Source organism: Acartia tonsa, chromosome 3 (assembly GCF_053477335.1).
Source record: "Acartia tonsa isolate MP-2025a chromosome 3, ASM5347733v1, whole genome shotgun sequence".
Classification (NCBI taxonomy): Eukaryota; Metazoa; Arthropoda; class Copepoda; order Calanoida; family Acartiidae; genus Acartia; species Acartia tonsa.
Genome location: NC_137262.1, coordinates 37,611,142 through 37,624,009, shown reverse-complemented (window position 1 = coordinate 37,624,009; position 12,868 = coordinate 37,611,142). Strand labels below are relative to the sequence as shown.

Here is a 12,868-nt window from a genome sequence, read left to right as displayed (position 1 = left end):
TATTAAGTTTTGCATTCTATAGGCATTCAAAATCGTTGGTTTTACTGTTTGATTTCAGAGCCTCACTTAATTAATATGATTAAAATTACGAATGTATCTCCCCTTCCCCCTTTTTAATATATTATAAAAATAAAGAGGACCGCCCAAATTTTGGCGCGAAAGTGGATATAAAGATAGAAGATAGTTAAATTTAAAGGTAAAGATCCCACTCTCTTAAATCCTTCCCCCACCTCTATTAGGAATGCACATAAAATAATTGAAATTACTGTCCCTTATTAATTGTTGCTGTTTACCCCCTAAGAAATTGTGAAAAAGGGTATGGGGTAAAAACTCCTGTAAGCCAGTAATCTTCTGTCATTGCTGGTAACTTGGAAAATTTGCAGATTGCCAGCTAACAGGAACCTAGGATTTAGAAGAATTTGCGTGCTGCTGGATCCAGGAATCTTGTAATATTGCCAGGAACTAGGAAGCATTCGTTACCAGCAATATTTTACTATGAACTGCAGTAGATCCAAAAATTCTTTTGCTTCTAACTTTTATGTCAAGAAGAAAAGAAAATGGGCAAATGTTTTGTTTTGTTTTTGTTTTGTTTATAATATAATACTCAATTACTTTATTCAAATATAACTGTCTATATTGTCCTAGCAAAATGGGGATAGATGTCACCGCTTTTGGCCTACTTTTTCTATTGGCGCCATAGTAGAGAAAAAAGAGAAAGGAAAGAGGAAAAGAAACCCCCTACAAAAGAGATGGGGTTTAGGGTATTTCCTAAGTCAATAGAATAGGTAGACCAAAAGCAGTGACATGTATCCCCATTTTGATAGGGCACTACAGACAGCTATCATTCAAAAATGTAAACAAAAAAAGCTAACTGTTAAAGAAAAAGTAAGTTAAAAAATACTTGTCAATTTTATTGAAAAGAAATATGTAACTTAAAGTTAAACTTTAAATAAAAACAAGGATGAAAACTTAAATAGCTTCACAATAACAAGAAAAATTGAAATGAATACTTGAAGGAATTTAATAACATTATTGTAATTTTTAATCCCAAAAAGGTTTTTAATTGGTAAATGTAACATAATGGGGAATAATCAGGGATCTAAAGGAATAAGACAATGGCTTATAAATTGATATACATTCCCAATGATGATACACAAAATTACCCCAACTTCTTTAGATTACAAGTTTTGACACTCAGTTTAATGAACCAAGCAGTCAAAATTTAAAAAAGTCCCCAATGTTTTTAATCCTAAGAACAAGAAAATGTTAATATAAAACTTTGGGTACTAGTGTAGTGTAGCACCTCAAAAGTTAGAATTATAGAAAAGAGATGTAAACTGAGATAACAAGACAGAGAGAGAGAGAGAGAGAGAGAGAGAGAGAGAGAGAGAGAGAGAGAGAGAGAGAGAGAGAGAGACGAGAAAACTTTTTCAATTTTTTTTTCTAAAAAAATAATTGGGTAAGAATTCACATTTAAAAAAAACTTTTAGGGGTTAAAACTATTTTTTAACCATCGAATTATGTCATAGGGAAAATTCTTTCCATAAGTAGAGCAGCAATATGGACTTATGCATAAATAATTTAAGGATTTTATTGAAGTAAATGAAAGACTCTGAATAACTGATTAAGCAGCTTATAGTGTCTCAAAAAAGTGGACAAATGTTCCAACGTTCGGCCGAACTATGTCAATTAACATCATATTATCTTATAAAATGACTCGATTGGGATAGTTCGGCCAAGCGTACTAACTTTCTAGTAACGAAAATAGAATTGCTACTCCTTCCAAATTGTACGAACGGACGACCCGGCCCTAATAATAGATAAGCTTTGCCTTTAAAAACATCTAAATATTCTTTAATTTACCTTCTTTCGTCAGGATCAGAAATTTGTTTTGGTTGTTCAAAATGGACGTAGGGTGGTATGAGCACTATTTTACCCCATCTGAAATAGTAATTATTATTAATAACACCTGGAATAAAATAAAAAATAAAGTAACAGGATGTCTAGCTGTTCAAAATGGACATATGGGACAAAGCCCACATTGTGTTAAAATTGTGTCAAAAATGATTCAAGTGACGTAATAAAATATGATAGATGAGAGGAGAAGTGGGAAAGAAAACCCCTAAAAAAGAGATGGATAATCACTCTTTTTTATTACGTCACATGGATCATTTTTGACACAATATTAACACAATTTGGGCTTTGTCGACATATGGTGTTATGACCACTATTTTACCCCATCTGAAATAATAATTATTATTAATGACAACCAAAATAATATAAAAATATTTAAGTATTAATATGACCAGTATCTACCAGTTAGAGTAATCCTTTTATGAAAGTGATAGGATTTGGTTTTCCTTTACAATGTAGCTTCTTAAAGGTCTACGGATGGTTTATAATGATTTTGGGGGAGGGTATCACCACCTTCTACAAAAATGACCCATAGAAAAATGCCCTCCAAAAAACTAATCTCCCACCTCAACCTCAAGTGCACCTAGAGGCATCTAAAGGCTTTGCCGATAGTATTATTACCTAACTTGAAGTTATCATAAGATCCTAATTTAAAAAAAATTTGAATTACAAAACAACAATTACAAATTATAGGTTATCTTCGCTACTAATATTTTCAGTCTTACCTGTTGAGGAAAAGCTTAATGGATCCAAGCCACAGCCCTAAAACATATTTCATATATTAGAATTTAGTAGAATTAACTTAAAAGAAAAAAAAACTTTTATCAAATAAATCTAAATTTATTACATATTTAAAATTTTTACACATAAAAACACATCAACTGAATGAAAACACTTTTAGTCAAGGGCGTCCAAGCTTTTTTTTTTTTTGGGGGGGGGGGGTAAAATTGTTTTAAGTAGGGGGTAATTCGTTATTTTTTTTGAGGGGGGGGGGAGGGTAAAATGGCGCGTGAAGCGCTCAGCAATTTTTTTACCCCCCAAAAAATTTTACTTCGGGGGTAAAATTTGCTTGGGGGAGGGGTAATTACCTAAATCTGTTGGCAAGGGTAATTTTTTTTACCCCCCCCCAAAAAAATTGGGAGGGGGGGTAATCCCCACTTTATACCCCCCCCCCTTGGACTTCTTTGCTTTTTGTTTGTAATTTTTGGTTGATTTAAACATGGAGTTCTAGTAGAGGGATAGCAGTAGCACTCTATTTAACGCAAAGGTATTAGGTAGAATTTTGCTTTTTTTAAAACATATATAATTGTAACCCTGGTTTTTAATAAAAATAATGAGATACAGTTGAACTTTAACAAAGCATTTGATAGCACATAACCTTTTTTAAATATCAAGGTTTTAAGTCTGAAGCTTAAGATTTAAATAACTACTGAGCCGATTGAGTTCTCCATTTAATAAAGGTCTAAGGATGGTTTTAGGCTATTTTTTTTCCTCCTAAATTTTAGTGTCAGGACATTTAAAGTTATTTTTCCAACTTTCTATCCTTTTGAATACAGAGCCCCTAGAAGTTAGGTCCGTAGCTGCTAGTCCTATATAAAGTAGTAAGGTTTTTTTTTGTCTGAAGATTAAGATTTTGTATCGATTAAATAACAAAGGATTATACTCTCATCTACCTACCTAGATATTGTTTAAGTGCCGTTTTAATTCAAAGTATTATCAAATTTATGTGCAATGTTATTTTTTAATCTATATCTCATTTTCATCTCTGTTCAAGATTCGCCTAGAGACAGGAATAAAATGCCTGAGAAAAATTTTTTTTGCATCTCAAATTTTCACAAAAGTAAATTATTATCATTATAATAAAATATACACAAAATAACTTTAACTTTGATTGAATGAGAAGGAACCTAGTAATAGTGTCTAACTTTTTATCTTTGAGACGTAACAAAAATTGAAGGATGAGAGGGGAGGTGGGAAAGAAAACCCCTAAAAAAGAGATGGATTTTTGTTACGTCACAAAGATAAAAAGTTAGACACTATTACTAGGTTCAAGGATAAGTTAAAAACCAAATATTTTTTTAATTCAATTGTCATGTCCCTCTCCTTGGATTTAAAAAGGATTTAGTCAGCAATGTCAATTTTAAATGATTCGGCTGCCTGTAGTCGGATGAAATAGTACACACTCTTGAATTTCTTTTAAAACTTTTAAAATATTCTTTTCTTTTAGTGAAGCTACTCTACCTAAACGTTTCTGTCAAAACAATAAATGAATAAGCTTAGATATATATAATCCAGATAACTACCTGGATCTAATGTTTGGGACCTTTATCATCTACCAGCAAATTGCTTTCTGCTCTTTTGTAGTGACTTTTCTGTGTTAATATTTACAACACTATTGGCTGATATTCAAAGATCCAATTGAAAGTCGGCACATGTTCCACGGGGTGGGGACATACACTTATTTAAACCCCTTCCTTCTCTATTGGCAATCTTGAATGAATTTGTCGATAATCTAAATAAAATATGGCATTTTAAATCATGGTTACAAAAAAATACTTTACCTAATACAATCAGCAGGATTCCAATTTCTGGAGGACGGACGACTGTGCCGCTGGTCCGTACGACCACGTGTGTCAGGTTTGTTATCATAGGCTCCATGTTGGTCAGATCATACCTGGATTATGGTATTGGTGATGATTAAAGTAAAACTAAACAAAGATGACAACTTTTATAAGTTGCGAAGATCAAAAAAAATATGAAACGGACAAAGTAAGTTATAGAGAAGATATTCAGTTGTCATAACAAAGAAAAAAAAGTGAGAAAATACATAAAAATAATACTTAATTGTAATATACTTTAATTTTATGTTGGACATACCTTTGACGTAAAATAAACAAAATTTTTACATAACAGAATGTATTTATTATGACCGTTTATATAAAATACTATATAAACAAAATAAACTATAATCATGAAGTAAAATATTATTTTTATGGTTGTTTTTTTTATATTAAACTATCTTATAGATATTACAACTATACTTTTTTTAAACTAACCAATTAAAATTTAATATTTAATATACTCAAAGTTTTGAACCAACGAATAGGATAACCTGGTTATAAAACGAGTGTAACTTACAGTTCAATGTTCCCTTTATTCATGAAAATATATATAGTTTTTTGATCCTTACATGTTTTTATCATGTCCGTGATCACCCATTTTAATCACTTTTAGGTTAACTTTTTTTAACAATATTTTTCACTGTATAAAAAGTGGTTTAAATATTGAAGTGTTTACGATTCAATAGGTAGACACTAACTTATCAACTGTGTAGTTAATTCTATGCTTAGACATATATATACAAATAAATATATATTAATATACAGGGAGGGAGGGGACATTTGGCTGTTCAATATACTAGTCCCCAAAGTATTTTTGTGTATTATCAATGGGGATGTACATAAATTTATTGGCCATTGTCTTATCCCTTTAGATCCCTGATCAATTTATATTTTCATAAATTTTAGATTGGTCATTTTTGTCGCATTAAATTTAAGCCTAGGACGATTATGCCCATAATTAACTCTGAATAGATTTCTATAACAATTTGTAAAATAGCCTAAAACCATCCGAAAATTAGAAAACAATTAATAATTATCATCCTAGAACCAATGCAAAGCTACCGTAAGATTGAGCTTAATTTTCTCTTGTTTGTGTGGTTTAAATGGACAAAAAAACCTAACACTTTAATATGATAAGCTACGTATAAAATTTTCAAATACTTAAATTAACTCCCTGGGTATTGAGGTTTTAATGAACTTAATGGCTTTATGTTACTTACGATGAAAAATATGTAAAAATGTTAGTTTAAAGAGTAGCCATGATCCTTAAAACAAAAGCTAAAAAGTATATTTTACGTCAACGTAGAATAGTTATTTCTCGTATCGTATTATAAACGGCTTTCCGCGGATATAGAATGTACAATTATAAGATTAAAACTAGTTTTTTTTAGCCCTGTGGTGCCGAAGGCACCGGCTAAAAAAGCTGGTTTTAATCTTATGATTGTACATTTCTATATTCGTAGAAAACTGGATATAATACGATGCTAGACATAGTTTTTTCGTATTCATGAGAACCGGTTCCTATCCACCGGATTCGAATGAATACGAGAAAAAGTTTTAACAATGTTTTATTTCATGTCATCAAATTTATACATCCAAGACTAAGTTTTACAATTTAACTAAATATCATAGTAGAGCAAAAACTACGAAACCAAATCCAAACACACACAAAAAACATTAGAAACATTACTTAATGATTTACTCGCAAGTCAAGTTTTAAGCCAGTTGGGACATTTTACCACATAGCTCCTAAACTATACGTAGCACAGGAACCGTTTTTATTCTTCCAAAAAATAGACTTCATAACGGTTCTAATGGTATGCATAACATTTTACTACTATTGACACAAGCCGTGCAATTTGAATTTTAAAAAGGTCCGCATTTTTTTGCACACCCTTTATAATAAAAAAAAATGTTTAAACTGATATGATGTATTATTTAAAGATCTATTTTTAACAAATCAGGTTTTTAAACATCATTAAACCCATCAAAAATCTTTCGTGAGTGTATTTTCTAGGATTTTCTTAATGATAAATAGCTGAATTTTTCCCTGAAGATTCAGTTAGACCAATAAACATTTACTCTATAATTCACTTTGTCTGTCTGTCACATATTACATTATCATATCAGTAAATTGTTTTCCAATATGGCTTCAAAACAAACTATTATCCACTGAATTAAAACCGGTTTTGAGCCAAACTAAAAAATCTCGTATCAACTATGGATGTTGTCATCCTTGTTTCTAATCCTAATCCCTATATCTTCATTGTTTTATATTGATGTAAAAAGACTTTTCTCTATGCAAATCTAATCATCCTATTCTCTTATTACTAAAAAGATTTGTCATTATTTGGGTTGTGTAACATAATTGCTTTCTTTCATATTCATCAACATGGAAATATTATGTAATTTATTAATTTTCTTCATTATACCATTATTCATTTAAGAAAGAGGTCATAGGCCAGTTATTATACTTGTTATTAAAGTTTTATAACACAATCTAACATTTGTTGACTTATGAGACTTTTTAATTAGTATTGATTGGGTTGTACAAACTAGCAGTGTCAAAACTTTCATATACAAAAGATGAATTTTGTTTATGGTATATTTCCTTAAAGTATCTGTTGAGCACTGAAAACCCCTTCTAATATTTTTGAAATAAATTGAAAACAAGGAGAGGGATAGTTTCTCGTTTTTTGTTCTTTAGGGCAAGTTAGGTTAGGTTAAATTGGATCTTTGGTAGCCTCTTGGGCACCTCAGGTATAGGCCATCCCCACTTGGATTAGGCGTAGAAAACTTATTTTCAACTTTGTGCTTAATAGGCACTTTGTGGGAAGGCACCTTCTTTATCGAAATCAGGGATATACGTAGATTCATCTTCCAATGTCTTATCCCTTAAAATCCCTGCCTGTACGTATATTTTGCTAAAATAGAGCCACTCTAACTAATTGTACATACGTGCATAGTTTATCAATAATTAATTTATGTCATTTGGTTTTTAATCAAAACAATTTACATTCACTATAATTGGCTTTCTTTTATTTAGAATTAGAAATTGGAATGGGCAGACTTTCCCTTTTTAACCCTTTCAAGACTTGACCCCCTAAATGAATCGCTGTGCACGTTACTGTATTATTTAAAACAATTTTTAAGCAAATTTAATTGAAATGAAAATTCCCAATTCTCAAAAACAGAAACAAAAATTGTCGACGGCATTGTTAATAATCTTATGCAAGAGACAAACATAAAAGTAAATTAAGCTAAAGATACATCCTATTATATATCCTGTTATATAAAGTATTAAGCTTTTTTTGTCTGTAGCAAAGGATCTTGCTAACCGCTGAACCGATATGGTTCTTCTTTTCAGTGAAACTTCTTATGTATCCTGGGATGGTTTAAGGCTATTTTATTTTGATAAAAATATCTGGGTATGGTTCCAGGCTATTTTTCTGCACTTTTATGTCCCTTCAAATATAGGGCCCCCTAGATGCTATGGGCGCAGCCGCGAGTATATGTATATAATATACATGTTAGGAAATATGAATAAAACTATTGAAATATTCATTAAATATTAAAGTCAAGTACTACAAAACACTCTCTCAACTTTGAAAATATATATATGTATTGTTTCATATATAAGTACTAGAGTTGGCTCGATACAACTATCTCGCTTTTGGCTAGTTACCTATTATGATCTTATAGAACAATTTTGTTTTCACCCTATAGGTTAGAAAATATAGAAACAAAATTTTAAGATAAGATAATTTTCTTGGTAAATACTTGCCCAAATTGGTTTTACATTTCTTAGAATCTTTATAATGTATTGGCATGATTTAATAACCAATTTAAAATTAAATTTACTAACCTTTATAAACTGAAATTTTAATTCATACACTTTATTTCACCCTCTCTTTAGATTTAAAAAAAAAGACAACATCAAATATGTTTTTGAAAACATGTTGTGTTCATCACAACATGTTGTAACATAAACAGAGGTAGGTTCTTATAAAAAGAATGCTGTGTTAATGCAGAGAAGGAAAAGAAAGGTGAAGGCAAGGGGAAATATTTTATTTCAATCTTGTATACTTTGGCATTTAAACTGAGACTGTAAAATATATATATATGTCTTATGATTATATGGCTCTTTTGGTTAAGACATTAGGTTTCAGATATCAAGTTTCAACTGGTGTGGTTCAAGACTATCCACTGAAACAATATTTTGTTCAATCTTATATACTTTGACATTTAAAATAAGACTGTTGAACAAATACATATTTCTCATAATGAAATAGCTCTTTTGGTACTATTGGTAGACTTTAAAACATAAATTAATGTTTCATGCTGAGGTAGCTCTTTTGCTTAAGGCGTCAGATTTCAGATGTCAAGGAGGGTGGTTCAAGACACACCACTGAAACAATATTATTTTCAATATTATATATTTTGGCATTTAAAATAGGACTGTTGAACATAAATATAGGTCTCATGCTAAATTAGCTCTTTTGGTTAAGGCAACAGGTTTCAGATGTCAAGGATGGTGGTTCAAGACATCACTGAAACAATATTTTTTTCAATATTATATACTTTGGCATTTAAAGTAATACTGTTGAACATACATATATGTATCATACTAAATTAGCTCTTTTGGTTCAGGCAACAGGTTTCAGATGTCAAGGATGGTGGTTCAAGACACACCACTGAAACAATATTTTTTTTCAATATTATATACATTGGCATTTAAATTAAGACTGTTGAACACTAATATATGTCTCATGCTGAATTAGCTTTTTTGGTTAAGGCAACAGGTTTCAGATGTCAAGGATGGTGGTTCAAGACACACCACTGAAACAATATTTTTTCAATATTATAAACTTTGGCATTTAAAATAAGACTATTGAACCTCACTTATGTCTCATGCTAAGTTAGCTCTTTTGGTTAAGGCAACAGGTTTTAGATGTCAAGGATGGTGGTTCAAGACACACCACTGAAACAATATTATTTTCAATATTATATACTTTGCATTTAAAATAAGACTCACATATGTCATATATTATATACATTGGAATTTAAAAGAAGACTGTAAAACATACATTAATGTTTCATGCTGAGATAGCTCTTTTGCTTAAGGCGTCAGATTTCAGATGTCAAGGATGGTGGTTCAAGACACACCACTGAAACAATATTTTTTTTTCAACATTATATACTTTGGCATTTAAAAGAAAACTGTAAAACACATATAAATCTTTCATACTGAAATAGCTCTTTTGGTTAAGGCGTCAGATTTCAGATGTCAAGGAGGGTGGTTCAAGACCGACCACTGAAACAATATTTTTTCAATATTATATACTTTGGCATTTAAAATAAGACTGTTGAACACTCACATATGTCTCTTGCTTAATTAGATCTTTTGGTTAGGGCAACAGGTTTCAGATGTCAAGGATGGTGGTTCAAGACACACCACTGAAACAATAATATTTTCAATATTATATACTTTGGCATTTTAAATAAAACTGTTGAACACTAACATATGTCTCATGCTAAATTAGCTCTTTTGGTTAAGGCAACAGGTTTCAGATGTCAAGTATGGTGGTTCAAGACAGACCACGGAAACAATATTATTTTATACTTTGGCATTTAAAAAAAGACCGTTGAACATTCACTTATGTCTCATGCTAAATTAGCTTTTTTGGTTAAGGCAACAGGTTTCAGATGTCAAGGATGGTGGTTCAAGACACACCACTAAAAACAATATTATTTTCAATATTATATACTTTGGCATTTAAAATAAGACTGTAGAACACTCACATATGTCATATATTATATACATTGGAATTTAAAAGAAGACTGTAAAACATATATTAATGTTTCATGCTGAGATAGCTCTTTTGCTTAAGGTGTCAGATTTCAGATGTCAAGGATGGTGGGGTTCAAGACACACTACTGAAACAATATTATTTTCAATATTATATACTTTGGCATTTTAAATAAGACTGTTGAACGCTCACATATATGTCTCATGCTTAAATATCTCTTTGGTTAAGGCAACAGGTTTCAGATGTCAAGGATGGTGGTTCAAGACACACCACTGAAACAAAATTTTTTTCAATATTATATACTTTGGCATTTAAAAGAAGACTGTAAAACACTCACATATGTCTCATGCTAAATTAGCTCTTTTGGTTAAGGCAACAGGTTTCAGATGTCAAGGATGGTGGTTCAAGACACACCACTGAAACAACATTTTTTTCAATCTTTTATATTTTGGCATTTACAGTAAGACTAAAACAATAAATCTACAAAACATGCATACCCCTGTAAAGATTTGGAGGTTTGGTGAGAAAATAATTTGTTTTACCACTGATATTTGGTTTAATGGATGCAAGATCGAGTCTCACCAAAAACAAATTAAAAAAATATTTTAATATTTTAAATGACTGTATAATGTATAATGTAAATGATAAAAAATATTTTAAAATTTTGTATTACTTATTATCTCAGACAGTGAAAATTAAATTTGGTGTTTGGGTAGTTTTGAACTGAAAACTCTCTGAATGGAACCTCATCTCTACCCCTGAGCTATGATGATAGACATGGAAGAATGTGAAATTTTAAAGTATACTATAAGAAATAAGTTTTTGTATATATTGTCTATTTTCACAACTAATAATTGGTCTCCAATATAGCTCATTTATAGAATGTTGGTTTCCTTATCCGTATGTAGCGGGTTCGAGGCTCTCCGAGAGGGGCAGGGATTTTGTTGTTGTTAAAAATTGGGAGTTTCTGTGTAGTAAAAGTTGTCTCAAATATAGGTATTAAATAAAAGATTCATGATTTGTATGAAATATTGTAATATGTATGGATGGAGGGGACTTTATTTATTTTTGATACATATTACATAGCTTAACCTAAAGAAATAAACAAACAAAAGAAAATAACCCAATTATTTTCTTATTTAATATTGTTTTTTTTTACTTCTTGTTATCTAACAAATTCTTTATTTAACTTAACTTGTTATACTACATAGCAAATATTTTGCTTTAAAATATTTAATGGAAAATACAAGGCTGGTTATATGATATCCAATATTAACAGGGAAGCTTTTTATTTTTAGGGGGGTTAAAATGAGGGTTTCAAAGGTTTGAAGGGGAAATCTAATGCATTTGTAAAAAATTTTGAGTGGGGTAAAATAAGGTGCTTGGACGTCTATGAATATTTCTCATTAGCAATGTTTTGTGAAATCAAATAAAATTCTTTGTATAGTAGAGGATGGGACATTAGGACGTATATTATACTGGTATCCAAAGTTCTATTTTTTTACTCGTTGTCTTTAAAACTCTGGGTGCTTTTTATCAAATCTTGATAAAGTGGTTCAATATAACAGTTTCCAAACTTTTCAACCATTCCTTTTCATATAAAGAAGAGATAATTTTGAAGTTAGTTATAAAGAAGTTTTTCTTTTAATATTTTAACAATATTTTGTAATATTTCTATGAATTACATCTTTAGAATAATAAAATATTCTTATGTAACTATCTCAAAAACACAGATAGATAGATAAACATTTAGATAAACAGTTGGACAGAATATTGATAAATAAATAAAAAGAAAGATAGAGGAATATAAAAACAGCAAGAAAGTTGGCATTGGAAACAGAAAATCCCCCTCCTTATACTTGAATATGTTAGTTTGCATATCACTTTAGTTCTGGTTAAGTTAGGTTAAGTTATATTGGATTGGGGCGCAGGTTTAGGCCCATTTTCAGGTTAGGCATAGAAAAAAATTCTAGATAGTTTGATAGATAGATCTTAAACTTTTGATAGAAAGAAAGAAAGATAGAAATATAGATAGATAGATAGATAGATAGATAGATAGATAGATAGATAAATAGATAGATAGATAGATAGATATATAGGTATATAGATATACAGATAGATAGATAGATAGGTGGATAGATAGATAGATAGATGGATAGATAGATAGATAGAAAGATAAATAACTAAACCTGCTATTTCTATAATTATTGTGATTATAACCCGGCTCTGAATACCAATGTTCAGACATTTTATTTTCTGAAAATAATAAAGTTAGATACATAATTGGATGACAGTAAAACAAGGCAATTTATTTGTACAGATTAGTTCCCTTTAGAGGAAAAATGATATTCTATTATCTCATATTTAGTTTTGTTTTTGTTGATATATGTATCACAAAACTATCAGGGGATATGGTTGGTTTAATATCTTTTTACAGCTATGTATCGGCCAAGATATTCTCTTGTCAATAAAACTCACAAAGCATTAGATTTCAATATAAACCTCTTCGAAAAAGCTGCAAGT

The 12,868-nt window shown here is 30.4% G+C and overlaps 1 protein-coding gene across 1 annotated transcript in view; it reads right to left on the bottom strand.

Moving 5' to 3' along the window:
* The window catches only part of LOC145314865 (uncharacterized), a 47,546-nt gene extending 34,949 nt beyond the window's left edge, over positions 1-12,597 (bottom strand). Inside the window, exons 1-4 of the mRNA XM_080154945.1 lie at positions 12,535-12,597; positions 4,476-4,588; positions 2,640-2,676; positions 1,864-1,941 (exon numbers count right to left, since the gene is read on the bottom strand). Of these exons, the coding sequence (XP_080011071.1) occupies positions 1,864-1,941; positions 2,640-2,676; positions 4,476-4,588; positions 12,535-12,593 (287 nt within the window). The 5' untranslated portion in view covers positions 12,594-12,597. The remainder of the gene's footprint in view (positions 1-1,863; positions 1,942-2,639; positions 2,677-4,475; positions 4,589-12,534) is intronic.
* Positions 12,598-12,868: the final 271 nt, after the last annotated feature.